The sequence below is a fragment of the Aythya fuligula genome, chromosome 7 (genome assembly GCF_009819795.1).
Source record: "Aythya fuligula isolate bAytFul2 chromosome 7, bAytFul2.pri, whole genome shotgun sequence".
In the NCBI taxonomy this organism is placed as follows: domain Eukaryota; kingdom Metazoa; phylum Chordata; class Aves; order Anseriformes; family Anatidae; genus Aythya; species Aythya fuligula.
Window position 1 is genome coordinate 20,848,093 of NC_045565.1, and position 13,482 is coordinate 20,861,574.

At 34.6% G+C, this 13,482-nt stretch overlaps 1 protein-coding gene across 6 annotated transcripts in view; it reads right to left on the reverse strand.

Annotated features, from left to right (window-relative positions):
• PLCE1 (phospholipase C epsilon 1) overlaps window positions 1-13,482 on the reverse strand; it is a 156,529-nt gene that overhangs the window by 32,298 nt on the left and 110,749 nt on the right. For 4 of the 6 annotated variants that reach the window (XM_032191621.1, XM_032191622.1, XM_032191625.1 and 1 more), the window contains 8 exons: window positions 11,198-11,343; window positions 9,116-9,374; window positions 8,196-8,404; window positions 5,734-5,775; window positions 3,441-4,119; window positions 2,738-2,920; window positions 1,684-1,801; window positions 1,139-1,298 (listed from right to left, as the gene is read on the reverse strand). In XM_032191621.1, the coding sequence (XP_032047512.1) occupies window positions 1,139-1,298; window positions 1,684-1,801; window positions 2,738-2,920; window positions 3,441-4,119; window positions 5,734-5,775; window positions 8,196-8,404; window positions 9,116-9,374; window positions 11,198-11,343 (1,796 nt within the window). The remainder of the gene's footprint in view (window positions 1-1,138; window positions 1,299-1,683; window positions 1,802-2,737; window positions 2,921-3,440; window positions 4,120-5,733; window positions 5,776-8,195; window positions 8,405-9,115; window positions 9,375-11,197; window positions 11,344-13,482) is intronic. The other 2 variants (XM_032191624.1, XM_032191623.1) reach the window with 1 other exon arrangement.

Consider the following 13,482-nt stretch of genomic DNA (forward strand, 5'->3'; position numbering starts at 1 on the left):
AGTATAAAAGACAATTGCTCAGATCCTTGAAAATAAACAAACAAACAAAATAACCATAAATGTCTTAAAGAGATAATTCCTAGTCTGGTATGTTCATCCCATCGTTGTGTATGACAGCGAGGAACAAAAAGCAAAGAACATAATAAGTCTCAGAAAGCAGAGTTAAAAGGAGAAGCACCCAGCCACAGATGCCCACAGTTGGCTCTACTGCTCACTTCCACTACTAAACCTAACCATGTTTAGTGTAAAAAATCCCTATGAAATAGGCAATATAAACCAGTACATAAGACATGTCTCTTCAAAAATACTGTTCTGCCTGAAGCATTGATCTCTTCCATTGCTTACCACTGCTTTCCAGGGAACTCCAAGATTCACATTCATGCCCACACCACAGCTTTCATTCCATTAAAAGGCACTGGAAAGTCTCCATTGAGACTGCCTTGTTGTATGTCATCAAGTACTATCCACAACCCTGATATATTACTCTTGTTATATTATTATTACTATTAGTACTACTACCATTATTACTATTTATAGAATTAACACATTACTGCATTATGTCAATGCACAACAACAGCATGACCTGTTGAACTGTGTAAGTGTAAGAAAAATTATGAATATTAAAGAGAGGGGCCTGTAAGAGAAGAAAGATCTCAAAACTGTTCATCCAATTGGCTGAGAAAGTACTGCAATCATCACGAAGAATGTCAGCAAAAGCTAATACTCCCCGACGTAGAAATGACTTGTGCTGAGAAACCTCAGCACTTCAGTTCACACATCTACATTTCTCTTGAGTTTATATAGAAAATGTCTATAACTATGTTTTGGAGACAATCCGGAGAAAGAATTAAACTTATGGAGTTTTGGGATGAATTCCAATGTGCTTCTGTAATAGACTTACTAACTGAAGCATGCTGCTAAGGGACTGTCTACAAAGCTGTCCTCTGATTCATGGTCTTTCAGATTAAATGCCCTATGTTGTGCTACAACATGTTTCAGATGTCTGTCAAAAGGCTAATTGCATTTCTGGAATTGTTTTTGTCAGATTTTGTCAGTTGGTCAAGAAAAACACATTTGATCATAATTAAATAACAGTAACTTTTTTCTTTTAAAATCAAAGCACTGATTTTATCCTTACCTAGACTGACTCTTGCTTGAAGACATTACAGGAGAGGAGACTGGTCTGGCTGGTGAGGATGTGACAGCTCCTAAATTAGGAGATCCAGATGCTGTCAGAGAGTGTGTTCTTCTTGATGACAAGGTGTTAGATGGAGAAGCATTAATAATAATATTTTGATCTATGGAGAAAACAAAAGTTTGCAGCACTATTACAGCTTCAGGCCCAAGAAAAATGCTTTCATTGATGTTCATAATTCATTAATGTTCAGTAAAACACTAACGGGATTCTAGATTTGTCCCAAGACAGTCAAAAAGATATGATCTCAGTAATGCTTATATGTGCATTTAGTCTGACAAGAAAGGAAGTGCTACTAAAACTAAATGAAAGAACAATCATGAACAAAAAAAAAAGAAACAATTTTTAAAATTTTATAGCTTTTCAAGATTTGACTGTATAAGTAGTTTTCTATCATAAACATATCTTTAGAACTGTAAAAAAATCTGTATAAAAAGATTTTAAGCAAAACCCTGAGGGACTCTTAGGTACCAAAGCTATGTATCTACCTGATTCTTCTTGCTCATCAATATCTTGAGGATCCGAACCACTTCTATTACGATATTCCTTACAGCTTTTTGCCTTCCGAGTGGCCATTTCATCATCAGTGGCCTCTCCACTTTCACCCTAGAAATGAAGTGAGCACCATAATAAACATCCTCAATACACTATTTTTTCATTAGTTATCAGTGCAATCTGTAATTTGACCATCAGATGAATCAGCCATTCCTTATGAAATTACTTCAAGGCCAATAACTATGCTGTCAGTAAAACCATCTAAGTAGAAAAGAGAGAACTTAATCATGATGAAGGATACATAATGACTGCAGGAACGTCACGTTCTACCTCATTTTGACATCTCACAGAGGACTACAGTGATCATGCCTCTCTAAACTGGTCCAAATGGTTTTAAACTTTTCTACTGGTGTATGGGTGTCCTAAAAAGGATGAATCTTGTCATCTGGATCTCCCCTACCTGCACACTAGACAAAGTGGATAGTGTTGAGCTGCTAGACCCTGCATTTTTCTGTTTCCTGGCTGGAAGTGGAAGTGGTTGAATCCAGAAAAATAAAATGGAAACTGCCAAAGTTCGGTTGGCTTACATGGCTGCAAGCTATGTAAGATAAAACTGTATGCAATTGTAAGGCAGAAGAACTGAGGTGATGTTTTCAGCAATGTGAAAACAAAAAGGAGCAAAGAAACTGACTACAGCCTCCAAACACTACTTTGCAGGTCACTATTTTTGTTACTAAAAATATTTTACCATTATACTGAGGTAGCAGCTAAAGTTCTTAATACGTTTCTATCCCTCATCTGCTAGCCCCAGTGCCAATGTTTCCTGAGAATGCTTCAGGCATGACAAAAGAAACACAAAATAATGGAAAACTACAAGCCAAAAAACAAACAAACAAACAAAAAAAACATGCTGCAATAAGCAGTTTTTAAATTATCATCTAACTTTGCCCTGGTTCAGAATATAGCTAGCTAGCTACACAGTAGCTGTAGGAAGGAAAACTATCAGCCAGACAAAAAACAAAATACAATAATAACAAAATATTCTACCCTCATAAGTACTTTCTTCTTTTTCTTAGCTGCATTTATTCCCAGAGTGTTGTTTCTCTGAACACTAGGTTTCTCAGTGCTTTTGGTAAGAGTTCCTGTGCTTGTGTTTCTTGCACTCCATCGTCTGCCTCCGAAAAGTTCAACAGCCTGAGCCAAGGTTGGGCCTTCAAACCTTCCATCCTCCTACAAAAATTCTCAGCATTAACAAAACAAGAAGGATAACTGCCAAAGAACAAACACATCTTATGCAATAATACAGACATCTCTAAGGAACCAATGAAAGACTAAACAACAAGAGTAGGCAATTGTTAATTATTGCATGAATGCAATAGGGTTATTTTGTTTGCTTTTTTTTTTTTTTTTTTTTTTTTTTGCCTTAACTCTCAGTACTCAGTATTTCAGCATCCTTTTCATGCAGTCATTTCTTTCTCTTTAGTAAAATACTTATTCCAAAGGTCCAAATATACAAAGAACTTCATACTAATAATCATAATAATAAAGATTTAACTTGAGTGTATCAAAACCATGCACCATTAGATGAAACATTATGTGGAGAACCAGATCTTGTTCACTCAAACCATGTTTCAAAGTTGGAGATTTGGCATTCAAGCTTAGTCTTAGTTTACTTGTAATAGGAACTAATTGCATGACATTACACTGTTGGTATCTTTGAACTTGTTTTATATAAAATCACATCTTTTACCTGGTAAAGGCTGACATACTGTTTCCGTAGCCACTGTAGTCTTTGATCAGGGAATCTCCTCATTTTTCTTACAGCTTTAGTCAATTCCAGCAATCCATCATATAGCATTCTGGCAGTATATTTTGGAGCAACAAAGTGCAGCAATTTATTATCAGTAGTCTGAAGTCCATAAAGTAGTGTTATACCATTTTCTTCAAGGGACATGTTACAAAGTTTATTCTGAACACACACAGTGTGCATATCAATGCCAGAGTGTCCCATATACACAGCCTTGGCTGAAAACAAATCCAGAAAACCTTCCACAAGTCCATTTAATCCAGTATTGCCAAGAAACTGGCAATACTTACCAAGCTCAGCAGTATTACCCAGCACACTCAGTTTTGCCTTAGCATTTGCAGGGCAAACTGTCGTGGGTTTTGTCCAAGTCAAAGTACTATTGTCAGGCTGAAGCTGAAGAAAGCAACGTGCTGAAAGATGCGTTTCCTGGTCATAATGAATGACAGTCACCCCTTGCAGCATGAACTGGTGGACATCAGCTCTGATAGATAACACATACCAGGGAATGAGTTCTATGCCATGGCAGAAAGCCTTTTGTTGTTCTTCTGTTGAGTTTGTGTCCCATTCCTTCAACTGCTCAAATATATCACTTTCAGAATCTGAAAGATCTCCAATTATAAATCTGTACGTGAACAAAGATTTATGTGAACAAAGACTTATATTTAGTTTCGTAAACCCACTTCCTACCTAGTGAAGCACATGATTAATATGTAGATGTATGCTATGACTGATTAATACTTTTTCTCTTGCAGTTTAAATTAAAAAGAATACATGGACTTATAGGAACATCTGTAGATTTTACAATATTAAAATTTATGTTACTAGAATTTTGAATTAAAAGATGTTGCTACTCCTTATAACTCCTGTAAAAATATAAATATGTTTTCTTAGAATTTTCCAAAGGTTACATTAATAATAAATAACTTCAGTTTGGACCTTAAAGTCAAGTGATTCCACTTTCTAAATCAATAGTACAAGATCACTTCAGTGGAAATATCAATAAGTATTGTATGTGGAAGCTGGTAACAAGATCTAATGGAAGGAAGATAAGATTTTAATCCTTTAATATGCAGGTTTAATGTGCAGACCTTTCTCTTATTAACACTCGTGAAATTAAAATATATGCCTTCCTCAAAAGAATGCAGCACAAATGTTATCAGATACTTCCCATTAGAAAATTTAAATTTTATGTAAATAAAATTTAACAAGAAACATTTTTTTTTTTTGAAATATTTTATGACAAGAAACATGGATACAGAACAACAATATCTGCATTAATAAATGAAGTACTTTAAATATAAATTCTTCCCTACAGAAGTTTCCAGCATGTATGAATGAATGAATGTTCAAAAATTCAATACTGCTTTAAATTGAACATAAAAAGAGTAAACTTCTCCATATACAGCAGAAATAATGAAGCACATTTTCCTGAAGATATCCAAACCAGCTTGCTTTGCATATTCTTCAAGGCATCTTGTCCTAATTCCCTCTATACCCTTCATATCACCACAGTACTCTCAGCTCCTGCCCATGTCCTACCAGCTGAGCAAAAGGCAGTTCACATTATGACTTGTTCCAAGCCACATATACCATCTCACTGAGTGAAACACCACACATAATCTTTAGGTCTTCCTCAAACTTTTCTCTCCCCAGAGTACTAATTCACTTGAATTTTCCCTTACTCCAGATATCAATGATTTCTCAGCCAATAGGCTGAGGGATTTTTAGTGATGTTGAGGAGACCGACAAAAAAGGATAGAAAAACTGTATCAGCCTCAACTGCAGCTGTACTTCCTTAAAAAAATCTTCCTAAATATAAAGGTCATATCATATATCTAAGCAGATATAAACTGGTGTTAAATTTGCTGAGTTTTACCACATTATATACATTATTTACTTGGGTTGTGCAATATTCAGATTTTCAAATGAAACTAACAACCGAAAGTGTTTCACTCCCCCAGGACCCCAAAATAATCAAACAAGTCTCTGCAAAAAATCTAGAAAATGTATTCTGAGACTAAATGTGCATGGCCAGAGAAATTTTGCATATAGGAGGCCAAAATGGCAAAGCTTCGTTCCTGCCTTATTTCACATTTGATAGCACTGGCATGCTGCAGATTAAAATGCACAGGAAGTAGGTAAACCAAGCGCATGCAAGCAATTGTATGCAGAAACAAAACCTCTGACATTAGCTAGCAAAAGTGACATAGCTGTGAATTACTGAGAACAAACTTACAGAACGTGGTTTGAATCAGAAGCTTTCTTTACACGTGTTGCACTAAGATGCAAGGAAATGAGAAGAAAGGATACAGTAATCATTAAAACAGACTGCAGTTTTAAAGGGGGAAATTACATGGGATATGAAAAGGAAAAAACTTGAGTTTTTCCCTTTTATTGTAAAGGATACTTACTATAACTAAGAAAGCTTAAAAAGGAAAATGAGAGCAGGCCAACAAAGTGATGTGACAAAGTTTAGAGCATCTTACTAGGACATTTGATTAACATTTCTACAAAAATGGCATTTCAAACTTTTTTTTTTTTTTCCTATCTGCCTTTATTTCTTTGAGAATTGTTAAGAAAGACTTCTAATAGAAATTAAATTTTGATATTTACCTGTCATATAAGGTAACTCAGGGTGATTAGACAGGTCACTGACTATAGAGTGACACAGAGTTTATTTGCAAGCACAATTGGGAAAATAATGGTTATACCCAGTGCCTACTGATTTTATTAGATGCCTTTCATTTTTTTCAAATGAAACTAACCAACTTTTCTGGGTTCATGTTCCACAATATTAATTTGAATCAGCAAAAAACAAACTACTTGAAAATTTTCCTTGTAATTTTTTTTAAAAAATAGTAAGGTGTGTTTTTCAGCTTTTATAACCACAATAATACAATTATCAGGTAACAAATATTTGTTATAAAATTTGGATTATATAATACTTTATAGAAAATATAGCTTAGGTCTTAAAAGAAAGGCTTTTAGTTGTTCATAGTATTGAAAATTAAATATTACAGCCTCCATAGAACAAGGACGAGAGTTCAAAGCCCTTCTGCCTCTCTACAGGAATTTGTTTCTGTTTCACCCACCTCTCAATGCCCATGAAAGAAATGGCAAGAGAATATGGAATTGAAGTAAACTAACACTTTCACACAGATAATTTTTCTACAAGTCATTATGATGTTGAAATCAGCACTTACTGCACCAGAACTACAGCTACTAATAATCTGTGTAGCCAATGGCTTGAATCAGGAAGCTGCACTTCTGTTTATTTTAATTTGAAACTTTAATTTCAATATCATATTAACCTTATTTATTTATTTATTTATTTATTTATTTTACATTTAATTCCTACTTTAGTTAGAGTGGAACTTACTAGCTTATATTTAAACATAAAGCGTAAATAACAAATTTAACAAGAACTGATTTCATAAACATGTAACAAAGAGAACTTTATTTTCCCCATATTTTTATTTTATGTTTAAATTCTGCTTTGTGTATCTAAGTGAAAGGTTGATTTCCCTAGCTCATTCTTTATTTGAACTGAAAGTTAAAAGCAGGTTTCAAAGTATTTTAATTAAGAAAAATAATTTCTGGAAGAAAGTGTTTAAACTGCAGTAGGTCGAGAGACAACATACATGGACAAAGTGGAACCGTCTTGGCATAATGTACTGTGCCACTGTCCAGAAGGAACCAAAGCCAGATGTGAATAATTCTATTAGAAATCATTCTTTCAGGAAATAATTATTATTTATTTTAAATGAGGGTTACAATTGCATGTTAATGAAATAAATGCATTTAAAACAGGAAGAGGGTAGTTCCTTCTCAGGCAGTCACTTATTAGATTTTTTGTGTAAGTAGCTGAAATAGGCTGGAGACTTCTGAACATACGGATGTTTTACATCTCTTCACTTCTGAACAGTATGGCTCTGATATTCAGTTTGAAGTTATTTTAACAGTTACCTGGTTTAAAGCTGACCTATATGTCTATATGGGCTGCAATTTCACTAAGGCAACACTCAATCAGGTGACATCATAAACTTTGCATTTAGCATTCTTGTTGGTGAATAGTACAGAATATACTGGGTCTTCAAAGTGAAAATCTGGGGTTTTTGAACACTGAGCTCTTTAATGGAGCACAATCAAGTAAACATCTAGGCAAAATAGTAGGACTAAACCAAAATGAAATTTCAAAATGTGGAATTACTTACAAACATCTTCTGGTCATAATGTTAAAGCCTTAAATGAACACAACCTTAAAAGAAGTGGTCCTATGAACAATAATAAATAACCCTTATTTTGGAAAGGACATGACGCTGCCCTAGTGTGCAGAATATAATGTTCTGAGCTCTGATAACAGATATGTCCCGGTGCTATTCCTGGCACCACAGATCAAAATTGTAATCGTAACTGTGGATTTTTAAAGCTCTATGTGTAAGATGAAAGGGATTTACCCTTATCACTAGAGGAAGTAATTACATCATGAGGGAAAATATAACTATACAGAGAGTTCCCAAGCATTTGAGTAGCAGATACTTAGCATAATTCCAGGCGAAAAAGGTTTTGACTTGTAAGACGATAAATAAAAGAAAAGAGGTTAAAGTCGACCATGTTTCTATAATGAGCACTGATAAAAAAAGAAATTAAACATGAAAAATGTGAAATATACAGACTGAGATAGAAAATGAGACCTACTGGTACCGGCTTCTGTCCTTCAAGGAGTTTTTTCTTGAATTGCTTCCTTCACTAAAATTATCTTCACCCTCTTCAGATTCCAAACTGCGATTACAGCTCCGAATAGTTTGGAATATATTGTTTGCTGTTGATTCTTTTTCTGGATTATTTAAACCATCTTGGCCTACTCGTTGCAAGAAATTATCTTGTCCGCTGTAATCTGAAACAAACTAAAGATGTCTAAAAGGTTAGTAATGTAACAATAGAAACACTAGAACACTGTCATCTACACTGGAGGATTTTTACTTACAAGACTTAATAATATTTAGTATTTATTTCCCAGTAGCTTCTAATCCCAAACAGACCAAATCACTGCATAAATCAAGTTTCAAAAATTTAAGTTTTTTGTTTGTTTGTTTGTTTGTTTAAAAAAAAAGTTTCAGTAATTCTCTGTAGACTTTTTAAAAGCCTAGGCTTTAATCTTTTTATGTAACAGGGACTTGTTTTTTTACAAAACAAAGAGAAAAAACTCAGAGGAACTGCTTTGTTTCATAAAGGAAAAACTGAATCCACTGAGCTTCTGAATTCTGTTTTCAAGGAACTGAAAACCTTCCAATTCCCAATAAGCTATGCAAAGGTCAGGACATTTAACAGAAAATAGATGCACCTTTAAGTATTTACATACTTATTTTACCTTAGTATAAACGTTACCCTTTGGTACAGATAGTATTTTCTCAGTACCCCATATCAAACAATATATAACCAAATTTATATTGCTACAGTTACTATGAGAATGAAATAGGTCCATGTAACTGAACTATGGATAACAGTGGTTTAGGGAACTGTAATTAGATGATGATCTCATAAAAAATAATAAATAATATCAAATAATGCACTGGATGGCTATGAACATAACCTCTTAGAATATCAATCTGACTTACCTCTAACGTTTCTTCCTGGGAATTGTACCGTGGACAAAGTCTGATGAGGCTTGAAGCTCCATCCAAAATTTCACAAAGCTCTTTTAAAAATACACCACAGAAAGGAACTACTTTGCAGCCTGGAATATTGAGCGCCCGGTTGATCACTTTCTTGTACTCTGATGATGACTCGTGTTGTGCCATAGCATCTTTCAGACTTCGCATAGTTTCAATATCAGACTGGTCCATAAATTGCCACATTTTTAAAACTTTTCTGGATCTATTGCAAAAAGAGATCACAACTACTACTAAAAAAATACACTAAAGTTCAATACTTGCAGCATACATATAATAGTGGAAATTATTATCATTACTCAGAAATTACTTAATCATACTAATCTCATTATTTTTAATGAAAATTCTGGTTAGTATGCTGCTTCTATCCTTTGAATTATCAAACACCAGAACTAACAAGGAGAAACAAGCAGTCTGATCTACATAAGACTGGCGTAATGTTTGGGATTTTAATAAAAGCTCAGGTACACAAGAGGAAGACAAGCAGGCTTTCTAACCTTTATATTTTGTCATTGCCTTAAAGTTATATGGGCCTAGGATGAAATAAGAAAAGATTAAAGAAATGGCATGAAGACAAACCAGATGGTTTATTACAAATTCCTTTAGCTGCATTATGAGTGAACAATCCATAAAGTGAACAAAAGTAAATATATATATTTAAAATATTTTATATTGACTTCTTTCCATTTCACTCAAAATCTGCTATGGAAATAAATGTCAAGATCATTTTCCAACTCTCAGGCACCAATGCAGTGCTGCAGACGAATCTTTGATTTCAAACAGAAATGGCTCCTGGTGCCCCCTGAGTAGGACCTCTAGCACCGAGGTCCTACTGAGCCCCTTCTGAGCTGCCTGTCTGTGTGAAGGCATGGCCATCCCTGCCCCCAGACTTTCTACAAAGGTTTGTAGAAACACTAACAGCTGAATGTCCTTAACCCTGTTTTATGTCCTACTCCTGGAAACACTTCAAATCATGTACCAGCCTTGCTCTTTGGTTTCCCTTTTGCTGTGCAGATGCATTACAGATAAAATTAAGCCCTTAGTTTGTTTTGCGTTTTCCCTCACAACTTACATGGCTAGGAGACTGTGGATGCATTCTGCTGAAGACTCCCTGCCTCTATGAGTTTTTCAAATGTGTTTTATATACCAAGAATGTAAATAAATAGCTCAATAGAATCCTTACTAAACCACAAAGACCGACAATACAAACACATTAAAGCTTTGTTACACAAACATGAAATACAAGGAGGGTCAGAGCTAAGAGATGGGAAATCTGATCTTAACTCTTCAGTCTAATTTGCTGCTGAGTGAACTGCACACCCGAGCAAAGGCAGCGCCTTTCAGCCCACCTGGCCCCATACAAGCCCACAGCTCTGTGGGAAGGCTACCGACATGTCTTTAACCCCATACTCTGTCTTTCTCCTGGAGACACGGCAGGTCTGCCTATTTAGGAACATTGCAGCACGAGACCCCAGCATCAGTCAGTGTAAATAAACTTGGAGAGTTTAAAAAAAAAAAAAAAAAAAAAAAAAACACAAAAAAACATAACTTTTAGCTGTTTTGGGGGGTATTTTGGTAGTTTATTATTTATTTATTTATTATTTGTTTCATTTTACAGTTTAAGACTGACTGTTCTAGAACATTTATCATGATTATCTTTGACTTGTGTTCTGGAAACTCCAACCCCAAGTTACATTCATTTTAGTCAATGTTAGGCAAACCATAACTTTTTTCCCCATCTTCCTTCTACATTAAAAAAAAAAATCTGTTTAAAAAAAATGTATGCTTTTAAACATATCATATTTAACATTTACCAGAAAAAACTGATGGTGTCTCCAAAACATTTTGAAAAGAATGCCTTTTAGCATTTTTTTTTTAAAGGGATTATTAATAAAGTCACAGGGTGAGATGATGTAATTTACCAACAGATTTCTGTTTAGTTCATTGTTCTTCAGAGACATCTGCTTAACAGAAGTTGCAGTGTAATCTATCACTGAAAAGCCATTTTAAAAAAAGAGTTGCCAGTACCTTAGCCCTGCCAAAAACTCCATTACAGCATTGTAGTTGCCCATATTCCAGCAGCATTTTGCCACATGTACTAAATATGAGAAGACTTCTCGTTTCTCCTCCATAGAACCTGCAGTCAGGATCAGCCAGGTAACCCATGAGCTCACCTTGTAAAATAAAATGGACAGTACAGTCAGCCAGAGCAATGTTACTTGGAACATTTCTGCACATCTGACAGATAACATCTTTTTTTCTTGTTTTTCCTTCTGCAAGCACGGTATCCAAGAAAAGACTATGCATGCACTTATGGCCATATCTCACATGCATTACAAACACACCTGACACACAGACAAACTGTTCCACAGTTACATCATTAATTATTCTGATAATAGTTGTTAAAACAAACAAACAAACAAAAAACACAAACTACTATATAGTAATATCAGATATTCTGAATACGCATTCAGGTCACCAAAGAAAATGGACAGCTTAAGCTAGTGATGATTTCTAAAGCTGTCAGAGAGATCTATAATGTAAATTGCTATTAACACAGCTTACAAATCTCAGCCTCACCCTTGTTCTTACAACACGAAGAGTGAGGGTTGATATACTGTGGTTTTTATTTTTATGCACTAAATGCTTAAAATAATTAATGCTACCTATTTGTAAAATTATAAATTAACTTTCCTAAGTGTGACCATTCTACTAGCTTCTGATTGATGATTAACTAAATTAAGAATTAATTTAGTACAAGATTCTGTTTGTATTAAGAAAAAAAAAAAGTTAAACTTTCCTTTTACCAGTGTGCAGATTTTCTTTCCAGTTTATGTTCCCACAACATCCATAAAAAGTAGCTATATTTCACATGGCAACCTAATTCAAATCATCTATTCCTTTTTACAATATAATTCCCCAGGGCTTCATTTTTGTCATTGTGTAAACACTTAAAAAGCAATAAATGTGATTTGTTTACTGACATTGAGTTCCAGTCTTTGGTCCTGAAGGACTCAAGTGTTTACAGGCAATAGTGAGGAGAGGCTTATAAAAACTGGAAAATGCTAGCTTACCCCTCACGGGGTATAGGCTGTTTTATTTAAAAAAAAAAAAAAAAAAAAAAAAAGTGTAAGAAATAAAATGAAAATGCATTTATAAGAAAAGAGAACCACTGAAAGTATATAGATAGGACTTCCATTTATGCAAGTCTATACAGACACGGAGTTTGAGTCTCACTCCTGTGGGAGAACAGCCAAAGAATATGAAAAATACAAGTTGCTAGTTAATCTTCCTGACACCCAAACCAATTGAGAACAACAAATGAGGAATGTGCAAATGAGAAAACAAGCTCCAGCTCCAATATATGCAACAGATACGGCTATAAAAAGGAATCAAATTGAATTCCTAAAGAAATGAGGTTATAAAATCCTTCTGTCTCACCCTGAGGAGTGCGTACCATACGGATAGGGACCCTCTAACGGGACATGAGGATCAGGGGACAATGGACCCGTTCAGTAATAGTGTTCTACCTGTTCTAATCCTCACCAAACAAAGTGGTTATAGAACGTAGGAGCTGGAAAAAACATGCTTTTTGTCTAGCAATAATCAAACAATAAGAGGTTAGCTCTTCAGTAGCTCTTTCAGTAATTACTCTATATTTTTATAATTAACATCTGACAATAGAAAAGACTTAGTAGAAGCAGATACCCAGTACAGAACTTTCAACAAAGGTGGAACAAATAACAGAGATGGATGTTGTACAAGTATGCTCAAGGAGCTTTCCTAATCACAGCCTTTATGCAGACTGTCGCTCTAGAGGCCACAACACAAAAAATAAAAATACAGCTATGAATACTGGCTGCCCTATACAAGATAAATTAAATCACTGCACCAGGTCTGAATGAGAACTTGAATTTGGCTGATTTTTTTTCTGAAGTGCTCTACTGGTTATTCCTAAAATATAAAAACTAAATCAGCTAAGTACATACCTGAAGAGGATCAGGGTATGAAAAAATACAAAAAAACAGAACTGTATGACACAAGGGTCAGACAAGGGCACATACAGAATAAACTGATACTAAGTAAATGCATTAAAAAATCAGAAATTGTGAAACAAACCAGTTAAATCTGTGATTCAAGGTTGTCATAGATTTGTTTGTGTATGCTGGAACAAAATTACATATTGGTTTTGGATATTATTCTCGCTTTCCAGAAATGGCTCTGTTAGAGAATACAAATGCTAAACATGCAACAGAAACACACACAGAAAAAACAATAACATTTGTTTGGTATGAAATACCAAGTGTGGTAAT